We start from the raw sequence: 13,129 nt of genomic DNA on the forward strand, positions 1-13,129 counted from the left end.
CAGCTTCACTTCTCAATTCTTCCTGCTGCGATGTTACATTGTGACATTACATTGCAAAATGTAGGTGTGTCAGAATATGCACCAATACCAAGTATATGATTTATATTTTGGTGTTTAGTTTTGCACTGTTTGGAGCAAATGATGAAATATAGGATTTTAACAAAAGATACAAGGTGGAGTGTTTCTAGGTGCAATTTACTTAAATATAGATGGTACAGTTTCCTAGACAATTAAATACATGTTTTGTTCATGGCTGTTAAAAGAGTCTAGTGCTGGGTACAAGTCTCACCTTTTCTACCCCCCTTACTATGGAGAGAGGGGACTGTTGGGATCTTCATTTGTGTACACATGGGTTATGCTTTCTGCCCATGGACCATTGCCATGATAAAGGGACAGTGAGATGTGGCTTCAAATGCTAGCTGTGCTCCCTCTTAGCAATGTGTGTGTGGGCAATTAATCTCTTTGAGCACTGGTTTCCTCATGTATAAAATCTGGCTGATACATCCACAGAGTATAGAGGGGCCTGAGGATGATATAGGAATTATTAGTGTTCAACATAGTGCTCAGTTATGATAGCCATTATTAGTAGAATAACATTCTTCCTATAGGAACATTGAATTTACCAAATTCTCAGGATTTGGCTTTTAGTGGTCAGAGAGGTCTAGTGAAGTCAGAACCATATTGCACTTTTTTTTTTTTTTTTAAAAGAGATGGGGTCTTGCTTTGTTGCCCAGGCTGGGGTGCAGTGGCGTGATCATAGCTCAATGCAGCCTCAACCTCCTGGGCTCAAGCCATCCTCCTACCTCAGACTCTGAGTAGCTGGGACTAAAGGTGCCTCATCATGCCTGGCTAATTTTTTAAACAATTTTTTGTAAAGACAGGGTCTCATTATGTTGTCAAGGCTGGTCTTGAATTCCTGGCCTCAAGTGATCCTCTTGCCTTGGCCTCCCCAAGTGCCGGGATTACAGACATGAGCCACTGTACCCAGCCAGACTGCAATTTTTTTCAAGACAGAGTCTTGCTCTGTCACTAGGCTAGAGTGCAGTGGCACAGTCTCAGCTGACAGCAACCTCTGCCTCTCAGGCTCAAGTGATTCTCATGCCTCAGCCTCCTGAGCTGGGATTACAGACCTGCGCCACCATGCCCAGCCAATTTGTGTATTTTTAGTAGAGATGGGTTTCGTCGTGTTGTCTAGGCTGGTTTCGAAGTCCTGACCTCAGGTGATCCGCCCGCCTTGGCCTCCCAAAGTGCTGGGATTACAGGTGTGAGCCACCATGCCCGGCCCAGACTGCACTTCTTTAAAGAGGAAGGCCCTTCTCTTTTGTTTCAGAAGTCTGCAGCTAGGTCAGCAGTGTAGTATTCTGTGTTTACTTAGAGAAGCCAGGGGAAGTATTCCAAAGATCTATTCTACATGTGTATATTTAGTTTATTGTATATAATTTTATAAATCACTTTTACCAAAAAGTTCATAAAGGCATGCCCTGATATCCTGCCAGGTGCTGTGGTTTTTACTGTTAGGAGAGTCAAATTTGCTGTATTCCGGGTTGTGCTGACCTGTACTAGAGCCCAACCACAGGGACATTGCACAGTCAGGTCTCATGTACTTAGAATAAAAAGCAGCTGCAAGATTCCCCTCTGTGTTGAAGTTTTCATGTACAAATGAAATAGACTGCACCTGCCCAGTCTGGCTGAACACACAAATATTTTATAAAGGGTGTTGACTACATGTGAATGTCTTGAAACATGTAAGTCTGATTAGAGTCAAAAATTAAAATGGTTTGATATGGACATTTATTTTTCATTCTTCTCACAAAGCAATGCAACCCGCATTGTGATCCAGTGACTAGGAGGTTTCTTCGTTGATAAATACACTGATGTTAAAAAGTTTGTTGGTAAACCGGTAGTTGCCAAAATTCTTGACCTCTCGGGTGTCTGGTAAACTGGGCATTCAAAAGCATAGAGTTCTGAATCTGTCTGGTTGGAAGCATTTGGTGTTTTGGTAGAAATCTTTAAAAAAAAAAAATCCATTAAAATTGCATAGTTCAAGTGAATCAGTAGCTCACATTTTCTGTATGCTAGGCTTGAGGGATTTGTTATGAATTAGATACATTTAAGGTTAAATGGTTAATGTAACAGCATGTGGAAATTATACCTGGAGAATTTAAAGAGTATTATGGCTTTATAGTACATATTATTGAGAACATGGGATGTAAGTATAGCATCTACTTTAGATTTTAGTAATATTTTGGGAGATTTAAAATCTTTGTTGTCTGAGTATATTATCACATCTCCCTTGCAAAATTGTAGGGAATGGGAATAAGAGTGGTTTGTATATTACTGAAGGAACGCTCAGAGGTTTAGGACTTCAGGATAATAGCAGGGTGGTTACCTTTGTTGGCAAAAAGTATATGTCGGGAAAATCACAGCACATCTCCAGAGGCAGCGAGTCTTCCAGTATTTTCTGTTCATGATTCCATCTTGCCCCCTCGATGAATAAACCAAAAATGTAAACTCCAGTGTGAGAGGAAGCTGAGCCCTAAGATGGAAGAGAGGTGGTGTCAGGGATCCCCAGGAGAAGCAGCGACCAACTGGAGGCTCCGTCTGGAATTGAGCCGACCGATCCAGAGGGGCTCATCCTGCCTAAGGCATGTTGCCCCAAGTTCTAAGGTGAATACTTATTTTTTTTCCTATTCTGAGTGCTTTAAAAACGACATAGGCTTAGGTGTATCTATATAATCATCCTGAACTGAAATATATGTATTTTTTCCATGACACCCTTCCTCAGCATGAAGACAAAGACCTTCAAACACAATAAATATGCAAATTTCTACAATTGTAATCGTGTAGCCGAGCTTTTTAGGACAGAACAAGAACAGTTACAAAAGGTGACAGAGTACACTGTGCTCAAACATTGTCATCTACCTTTACCATAGTGGCCATAACTACTGTTTTAGGCTCTAGAAATGTAAAAAAGGCAGAGGAGGGTTTTTTTTGTTTTGTTTTGTTTTTGACATGGAGTCTCGCTCTGTTGCCTAGGCTGGAGTGCAGTGGCATGATCTTGGCTCACTGCAACCTCCACCGCCTGGGTTCCAGCGGTTCTCCCACCTCAGCCTCCTGAGTAGCTGGGATTACAGGAGCACACCACCACGCCCGCCTAATTTTTTGTATTTTTAGTAGAGATCGGGTTTCACCATGTTGGCCAGGCTGGTCTCGAACTCCTGACCTCAAGTGATCCGTCTCCCTTGGCCTCCCAAAGTGCTGGGACTACAGGTGTGAGCCACCATGCCCGGCCGGGTTCCATATATTTTTGAATGATATAGGTTAAATAGAGGATTACATTTTAATGATAAAGGGTTAAGTAAAATGAGTTTCTGATGAGGTCTGTGAAGTAGAAAATTTAGTTGCCTGCAGCTCCAATTCCAGGTGACTCCAGGTGTGCCTGAGGTAGGCCTGTGAAGCCACATGCTCTCCTGCAGGTGTGCTGGAGGGATGCCCAGCCTGGAGGAGCTGGTGGCCAAGTACCAGGCCACCCTGGAGGGCTCTGCCATCTCCTCTGATGGGGCAGGTCTCTGAAGAGAAGGGGTGGGCACCGCTGTCCTGAGCTCTCCCTTGATGCAGCCTGGGCCAGCTTGTTGACACAGGGGAGGCAGTGTGGGACAGCCTGTGCTGTGCCTGGTGATGCCTTCTGTGTTGTCCACTCTGGAATGTGACTACCTGGAGGTGCAAGCTGAACTCATATTAAGCACTTCCTATTTTGGCTTATTCTATAAAAGAATTTTGGCCGGGCGCGGTGGCTCACGCCTGTAATCCCAGCACTTTGGGAGGCTGAGGCGGGCGGATCATGAGGTCAGGAGATCGAGACCATCCTGGCTAACACGGTGAAACCCCGTCTCTACTAAAAATACAAAAAATTAGCCGGGCTCGGGAGGCTGAGGCAGGGGAATGGCGTGAACCCGGGAGGCGGAGGTTGCAGTGAGCTGAGATCACGCCACTGCACTCCAGCCTGGGCAACAGAGCAAGACTCCATCTCAAAAAAAAAAAAAAAGAATTTTACTGGGAATTGCTTTGTATAATGATTTTTACTTCTCTTCCCCTTAACTTATATAAATGCAAATTTTCCTGTACTGCATTTGTTCTAGTGTTGTCCTTTCCTAACAATCTTGGAAGAAGTTAATCTAACGCATTTGACAATGTCACTTCCATTTATACTTGTGTAACTTGGTCATAGCTTACATGGGTTTTTCCTCTGAAAAATCTAAACTGTAGGTAATTTGTAAACAGCCCCTTTTGGAGTAATTTAACTCTTCAAAGAGCCACTCAGAATAAATGGAAGTAATCTTACTTCAACTCAGTGGAAGCTGGTTGTTTGTATAAAGCAGAAATAAGTGAGAACATCTGATTAGATGGATAGAGGCAAAAAGCAAATTTAGGCGGGCAGTCCATACCCCTGTGCTCCCTCTGTGAGTCATAAGAAAAGGCCCTGGTGCACATCTGCCTCTCGGTAGCCTTTTCATGTCTAATGGGTTATGTAGGAAGAGGTTAGGCTATGGGTGTAGAGTCAGCTAGACTTGGGTTCAAAGCTTATGATCTGCCTCTTTGAACCTTAGTTTCCTGACCTACAGAATGAGGCTAATTTGTGAGGATTAAATAATGCAGGTAAAGAGCTTAGCACATAGTACTCAGTCAGTGTTGGCTAGCAAGCATCAGTGCCATCATTATCAGGTAGATTGGGATCTTCTAGAGGGCAGAGGCCTTATGTTGTTCATCTCGATATTTCCAACAGCCAGAGCAGTTTTGGACCCATATTTTAAATAAACAGTTGGATAAACCTCCAGTCGAAAACACATCTGAACCTGAGCTTTCTTCCACGTCAATACTCTTGCCAAGCGGTCACCTGATTTCTCCTAAAGCTCCGGTGACAGGGAACTCCCTGTCTATAAAAGGACACGCCACCATCCTCATCAATTTACATCAACTGCATGTGTCTTCCCCTTGGAGGTCCCCCTGGTTGGAGTTCTAGCAGAATTAGAGTCTAGTTCTTCATGTATCACCCTTTTCAATATTTCTTTTTCTCCTCAGAGTCTTTTGCCTTGTAGGACAAACTCTCCCAGTTCCATCCTTCTTCTGACATGTTCCTAACGTTCACTAATTCTGGGTAGTCTCGGAATCATCTTAGTGCAGTCTGATGAGTGCTGAGGAGAGGAAGACCAGGACCCAGAGGCCAAACAGCATGAGTGTCCACCACCTCCTCCCACTCCAAATCCCAGAATGCAACTATGAAAGCACTGGAAAACAAGAAGTATCCCCAGTGGACCAGAAACTGTGAGAACCCTAAAGACAGAAGGCAGATAGGATTAGAATAAGGAAACCACCGTCAATAATATGCACAATAAAAACTAAAAACATCACCCTCTCCAAGCCCCCCCGCCCCAATCCTACAGAATAATTTTTTTTTTTTTTTTGAGACGGAGTCTCACTGTCGCGCAGGCTGGAGCGCAGTGGCGCGATCTCCGCTCACTGCAAGCTCCGCCTCCTGGGTTCACGCCATTCTCCTGCCTCAGCCTCTCGAGTAGCTGGGACTACAGGCGCCTGCCACTACGCCCGGCTAATTTTTGTATTTTCAGTAGAGACGGGGTTTCACCGTGTTAGCCAGGATGGTCTCGATCTCCTGACCTCGTGATCTGCCCGCCTCAGCCTCACAAAGTGCTGGGATTACAGGTGTGAGCCACCGCGCCCGGCCTAATCCTACAGAATAATATCAAATAAAATATTGATACAAAAATCTTGAATAAAATATTACAATTAAGATGATTCAACCTTAGGATCTTTTAATAAATCATATTGATAAAAGTGATAAATTATGTGATAATCTCCATAAACCCTGAAAAGCTCTCTCATCACATTTAGCTTCCATTCTTCATTAAAAAATTCCTAATATAGGAATCATACCTTAATAACCAACTACACTCCAGATAGTTCTATGTAATCCACCATATTAGTGAGATAAACGATAAAAACTATCTGATTATTTCAATAGAAACAGGCCCAGGCATGTAGAATTATTTGATCTATGACAAAGTTGAAGTAGGGAAAGGGCCATTTCAATGAAAAAGAAATGGTGCTGAGTCAGGTGGGTACCCATATGGAACCAAAAGAACTTTGATCGCACCTCATGCCATACACAACTCAATTCTCCTTTTTTTTTTTTTTTTAGACAGAGTCTCTCTCTCTGTCACCCAGGCTGGAGTGCAGTGGCGCGATCTCTGCTCACTGCAACCTCTGCCTCCCAAGTTCAAGCAATACTCCTGCCTCAGCCTCCCAAGTAGCTGGGATTACACATGCGCACCACCCAACCTGGCTAATTTTTTGTATTTTTAGTAGAGATGGGGTTTCGCCATGTTGGCCAGGCTAGTCTCGAACTCCTGATCTCAGGTGATCTGCCCACCTTGACCTCTCAAAGTGCTGGGATTACAGGTGTGAGCCACCGTGCCTGGCGTTCAATTATATATAGATCATAGAAAATGAAAGGTAAAGCAATATAGTTTCTAGAAGATAACAGGAGAATATTTTCATGAACTTAGTTTAGGGTAGGCAAAGATTTCTTAAACAGAACATAAAAAAGCATTAACCCTAAATAAAAGATGGATACACTGGACTTTGTTAAAACAAAAAAATTTTTGTTCATCAAAAGACACCATTAAGAAAGTGATTTGGAAAGTCACACACTGGGAGAAGATGCTTTCAATACATGTACCTGACAGCTTATATTCAGAATACACAAGAACTTCTATAAATCAATAAGACAAAAACAGTCCACAGTCTCGAACAGAAACACAAAAGAGGAAATCCAAATATCAATAATCATTTTAAAAGGTGCTCAACTTAATCATCAAGGAAATGCAATTTAAAATCATAAAGATACATCACTGCGGCCGGGCGTGGTGGCTCATGCCTGTAATCCCAGCACTTTGGGAGGCGGAGGCAGGGGGATCACGAGGTCAGAAGATCGAGACCATCCTGGCTAACATGGTGAAACCCCGTCTCTACTAAAAATACAAAAAATATTAGCCGGGTGTGGTGGTGGGCGCCTGTAGTCCCAGCTGCTTGGGAGGCTGAGGCAGGAGAATGGCGTGAACCCGGGAGGCGGAGCTTGCAGTGAGCTGAGATCGTGCCACTGCACTCCAGCCTGGGCGACAGAGCAAGACTCCGTCTCAAAAAAAAAAAAAAAAAAAAAAGATACATCACTGCACGTCCACTAGAATGACTAAAACTAAAACACTAAAAATACCGAGTGTTGGCAGGGATGTGGAGCAATCTTCTACATTACTGGTGGGCCTGTGGATTGGTACAACCACATTGAAAAACCATTTGGCAGTATCTACACCAAAACTAAACATATGGCTATGTATGACCCTCAGTGTATTTAATCATGAGCTCCATAACAACATTTGTGCCAATGACAGACCACATATACCAAGCTGGTCCTATAAGATTATGACGGAGCTGAAAAATTCCTATCACCTAGCGATGATGTAGAGGAATGCATCCATGCATTTCTATGTATAGATGTGTTTGGGTACACAAATTATCATTGTGTTACACTGCCTGCAGTGTTCAATACAGTAACATGCTGTACAGGTCTGTAGCCTGGCAGCAATAGGCTATCCCATTTAGCCTAGGTAAGCAGTGGGCTATGCCATGTAGGTTTGTGGAAGTACACTCTTAACGATGCATTTCTCAGAATGTATCCCCATCGTTAAGTGGTACATGATTGTACTTATTTATTTATTACCATTTTTTCAATGCTTTTGGTTATAGCCAACCTAGTGGGTGTAAAATGGTATTTCATTATCATTTTGATTTGCATTTTTCTGACTAAAGATATTGAGCATCCTTTCACATTCTTTTTTTTTTTTTAAATCTTTAAACCAATGTCTCCCAACCCTGTCTCCCCTTCCTCCCCAGCATTAGTCCTGGAGCAGAAAAATAAATTCCCAGAACAAATTGGAATTTAGAAAATGACAGCTGTGGCCCTTCAAATCAGTGGGGACAGTGGCGTGGGAGTGGCAGGGCTGGGGTGCACGGTGCATCTGGCTAGCTGGTGCTCTGTGCTCTGCTTCAGCCCAAGCCGCCTCCATGGGTCCCCCTCACTGCACCGCTGAGGTCTGGGTAGGTGTAGGTTTCCACTTAGCACCTGGCTGAGCTCTGGAATAAGTAGGTTGCTGGGGGCAGGAATTTCGGCCAAGAGCAGCTAGGACAGGTTTGCCCACTGATTTAAAATATCACCTTTTGATGCTGACCTCAGCAGCATTCTGTCTTCATTTATAATAGGGGATACTTAGAAAGTCTGTTGATTACATTGACTTAAATCTTTTATTCATGATTTATAATCTTTTTTCCCCCCTAGAAAGAGAGTGGGAGACATGAAGTCTGAGGGCATTTGGACTTGAAGCAGGGCTTGTTGATCTGCCTGTCTAGTGCCTGGCATGTGGTAAGTGCTGAGTAAAGGTTTGTAAAGGGCACAATTGATTGAATGAATAAATGAATGAATGAATGATCACCGTTTCTAATCCTTGAAGTATTCCAGTACCTTAAACGCTCTCCTGACTATGTTGAGTTTCTTTGGCATAAATACGGAGAACTTCTCATCCTTGTCAGTGGTGTCGGAAATCACATGGTGGGTGAAGGTGAGGGCATCCACAGCGATTCCTCGGGACCTCCCATAGTCTTGAAGCACAGCAGCAAGAAAGGCTTTGGAGAAGAACACACACCATCAAGTTCCTTGTGAGTCTCAGGGCCTCCTGCTGGGGTTAGCAACAATGATGTCTCATGGAGAAGAAAGGGAAGAGTGGAGGAAAAAGAGAACAAAAGAGATGGGCTGGGCGGGAGCAGAGGACCAGTTCACCCACCCTCTCAGGCCTTGGTGACTTTGGTCTGGCCAGCTGCAGGAGCCTCCTGGTGAATGTGGGTTGTTTTTCAAGGCCAGCACCCCTCCTGTATTCGTTGTGGGGATAGAGGGGCTGTCAATTCTGAGACCCTCTCCATTTCTGAGCCAATCTTGGCCGATGATCATACCTCATCCTCTCGGCAACAAAGATGGGACCCAGGGGCAAGTACAAGACCAAGTGTGTCAGAGTCTTCCTCAAGAAATGACATATGGACACTGGGAAAAGGAAGGCTCTGTTGCCTCTAGGGTTGCTGAGGTGCTTGTGGCCATGTTTCCCCCTGGGTGCATGGAGAAAGGCTATGTGCAGTAGGAAAGAAATGAGAACATCTCGAACTCACCATGCCTGTCATTATGATCCCCATCAGCCTGCTCCTCTCCCTGTGCTCCGTATTTCAGTGAATGACGCCAGCAGCCACCCAGCTTTCCAAGCCAGAGACCCAGGAGTCATGCTTAACCTCCTTCTCCCCCCACCCCTGTCCTTCCAAACACGGAGTCCAGTTGCTTCTGCTTCCTAAATGCCCCCTACTCCCTGCTTCTGCCCACTACCACTGCTCTACTCTGATCACCACCAGCTCTTGCCTGGAGAATAAAGCAGACTCCTTATTTTATTTATTTATTGATAAGACAGGGTCTTGCTCTGTTGCCCAGGCTGGAGTACAGTGGCACGATCATGGCTCACTGCAGCCTCAACCTCCTGGGCTCAAGCAATCCTCCTGCCTCAGCCTCCTGAGTAGCTGGGACTACAGGTGTGCACCACCACACTTGGCTAATTTGCAGACTCCTTATATGACCAGGACCCAGTCTTGTTCTTCTCCAATGTACCCCTACCCTTCTTCCTTCCTATAGCTGCTGGATCATGACCTCTCTGGCCTGGAACACTTCAGTGGTTTCTGCTGCCACAGGATGGAGTCAGCTCCCTCAGTGTGTCTTACACAGCCCTGGGGGCCAGCCGTGCCCAACTTTGCAGCGGCATCATTCTCCCTTTTGGGGTCTTTTGTTTTGGCCATAATGAACATTTGGTTTCTCCTAGTGTGAAAGGTGTTTTCTCTAGTAAGAATGCTGTCCCCGCTTAGTCCAGTCATTGAAACACTCAACTTTTTAAGTCAGGCTGAGTTCAAATCTTGACTCAGTCACCTATCAGTTTCCCCCCACCCCCAGAATCATTCCACTTAGTAGTGAAGTGACCTTGGATGAGACTCTCAACTTTTTGCTAGTGATATGACTTGGGGCAAATTTCTTAACTTCTCTGTGCTAAGGTTTTCTCTCTGAAAACAGGGATAGTTACAGGAACAACCTCATAAGATTGTCATGAGACTTAAATGACTTAATTTATATAAAATCCTCAGAACACTGCATGGCACCCAGTAAGTACCATGTAAGCTCCACGAATTATTCTCTTCTTCCTCTGTCCGCACCTGGATAATACTTAATTGGTAGCAAGCTTCAAGACATCCTAGATGTTATTTCCTTAGTGGGCTTGCCTGGTTCTTAGTGAAGGTCCCCCTGTTTTATGCTCCACAAGTACTGATCCATTCATATATTCTATTCAGAATGCCATTCATTCATTCTTCAAATATTTATTGAGAGCTTTTTGTGTGTGTGTGCTGGGGCCTGTATCAGGTGCTAGGGACACCACAGAAGTTAAAACAGACCTGGTTCTTGCCTTCATAGAGCTCACAGCCCAGTGTCGCCCCTTTACAACTCTCTTTCCACCCCACGACCACACATCGTTGGAATGCACTCCAGTTCATGTCTGCCTTCCCTGCTGGACGTTTGTGTTGAGCAGGTAAGCCCTAGGTTCCAGCATTCAGTCATCAAGTCTTGTTACAGAAATAAATGAATGAATGGCTGAAGCTCAGAGTCAATCTTGTGAAGTTGCCCGTCTCCACCCCTTTGTCACGGCCTTTGGAGGGGCTGGGTGCTAATGTTGACCTTTGACATCATAGAAGCAATGGCAGAGAGATGATACAGTGACCTGCCAAGGTGCAGGTGAAATCTGATAGGGGTGGGTGGATTTGGCATGTGAGGAGGTTGGGGTGAGGGAAGGAAGTGGGTTGGGAGGGAGAAGAGACTGCTCTAGTGCACACTAGAGACCCAGGCACCTGTGGAGGCGCAGGTGTTGTCATCCTAAAGGGGAGGAGGAAAGGGTGAGTGACAGAGGGACTGAGTGCAAACTTGCCTGGGCCAGGTCTGGAGCTGACCTTGGTTCTAATGCTCACCTTGTGGAAAGAAGAAAGCTGGGAGCCAGTATCTTGAAGGAAACCCTTCAAAGAAATTGTTCTCTGAATCCTCAGGGTGTTTGCATTTTTGGCTAGTTGATGGAATAGACTGCTTCCAAACTGTGACAAATCTCATATACCTAGTGGAAGGCAGACCACAGGTTGGGGGTTAAGGGCATAATAATTGCACACCTTTGGGTGATGTGGGCCATTTCCTCCAGTCCCTCCCCTCCCAGGGCCCTTCTTTTACTTTTCATTTCAATTCCCCCAATGCAGGACTTTTATCAGGCCCTTGAATGGAAGCCAGCTATGGTTTTAAGCTCATGAGGGAAAAGGGGGACCACAAAGGCTGGAAGGTAACAGATTTGGGTAACAACAGATGTCATTATTATAGTGGGAATCCTGCCTGCGCCTCGCAGAATCTTGTCCGTTGTTTTTGAGGCACAGACTTCTCCCAAAGGATGTAAAGAAATGTGGGTCAGATGTCTGCAGTGCTGTTGCTACACTTATAGTTAAATGGTATAGGAGGCAGCCTGGCACAGACTTTGGAACCAGTTCTGGGTTTGAATCTCAATACTTCCATATTCTAGTTGTGAAGCCTTGGGCACTTCATGTCCTTGGACTCAGTTTCCTCATCTCTAAAATGGGGATGATGATAATGATAGCACCTACTTCACATCACAGGGCTGCTGTGAGAACTGAGTGGGCTGCTGTGAGTAAAGCTCCTAGAGAAATGCTCCACATCCTGTGAGGCACTTGCTAGATGTTGCCACTCTAACGCTTCTCCAGCTATTTTTATTATAACTAAAAACACATTTAAAAATTACATGTGGCTGGGCGCAGTGGCTCATGCCTGTAATCCCTGCACTTTGGGAGGCCAAGGCAGATGGATCACTTGAGGTCAGGAGTTCAAAACCAGCCTGGCCAATATGGTGAAACCCCTTCTCTACTAAAAATACAAACAATGAGCTGGGCATGGTGGCAGGTGCCCGTAATCCCTGAGGCAGGAGAATTGCTTGAACCCAGAAGGTGGAGGTTGCAGTGAGCCGAGATCGTGCCACTGCACTCCAGCCTGGGTGACAGAGGGAGACTCTTGTCTCAAAAAAAAAAAAAAAATTACATGTAACTAATTATTTCCTTTCACATTTCACCCTGTGCATTTCTTAGGAAAGAGAAATGTACTATGTTGTAGTCATAACTGTCTCTTGGAGTGGAGGGAGCTTACTCAGGACCCAACATCTTAGGTTCCCACTTTCTCAGCTCAAACAGAAGATAAGAATCCCTCCCTTGCTTAATTCACACATTACTGTGAGAACCCAAGGAGACCAAGCATGGGAAATGATGTCATAAACCTTTGGGCTTTAAGCAAAAATAAGGAAGAAATGTAAAGCATCTTTTATCCATACCGACGCTGTATTGCAGTATAAGCCACTTTGGCCCAAGTATTGAAGAAATTCAGTCGCTGGATGAGATCATCAATCCAGGAACTCAGTGGCTTACAAGATCTGTAGGCGTGTTTCTGTTGGGATTTAAAGACAGTCACATCATTTTTTTCCCTTGTCTTGGGGGTCATTAGGAACATTTCTGCAAACCTTGGTAATAGACTCAATTGCCAGGGAGAAATAACTTGGCAGGAGGATGTCCTTTTCCAACTGAAAGCATATAATGCAAAGTCTAAACCTTGTTACCAGGGCAAAACAACATTGTCTTAACAGTGCTTTGGATAAAACGCTTGGAAGCTTCCATCCTGGCTGAAGGCTTTTATCACTCTTCTCAAATCTTTTCATTTCCTCACCTCCTTTCCTCCTCTCTGGGGAGATTACCTTCACATGCTATTAGGTGTGAGCAATTTCAGCTTCCTGGCCTTCCCCTATACAAAGTTCTATAAATGCCAGCCACTGTCTACTCCCTTACCTACCTTTGCCTTCCAGTTCTGAGCCCAGCTGCCCCTGCCCCTGCCCCT

General features: G+C 44.7%; 1 protein-coding gene across 1 annotated transcript in view; it reads right to left on the reverse strand.

The window, feature by feature from the left end:
- Positions 1-1,774: 1,774 nt before the first annotated feature.
- Positions 1,775-13,129, reverse strand: part of DNAH14 (dynein axonemal heavy chain 14) — a 463,650-nt gene continuing 452,295 nt past the window's right edge. Inside the window, exons 82-86 of the mRNA XM_034947740.3 lie at positions 12,573-12,685; positions 11,167-11,306; positions 8,591-8,751; positions 2,390-2,536; positions 1,775-2,007 (exon numbers count right to left, since the gene is read on the reverse strand). Of these exons, the coding sequence (XP_034803631.2) occupies positions 1,792-2,007; positions 2,390-2,536; positions 8,591-8,751; positions 11,167-11,306; positions 12,573-12,685 (777 nt within the window). The 3' untranslated portion in view covers positions 1,775-1,791. The remainder of the gene's footprint in view (positions 2,008-2,389; positions 2,537-8,590; positions 8,752-11,166; positions 11,307-12,572; positions 12,686-13,129) is intronic.

The sequence above is a fragment of the Pan paniscus genome, chromosome 1 (assembly GCF_029289425.2).
Source record: "Pan paniscus chromosome 1, NHGRI_mPanPan1-v2.0_pri, whole genome shotgun sequence".
Taxonomy (NCBI): Eukaryota; Metazoa; Chordata; class Mammalia; order Primates; family Hominidae; genus Pan; species Pan paniscus.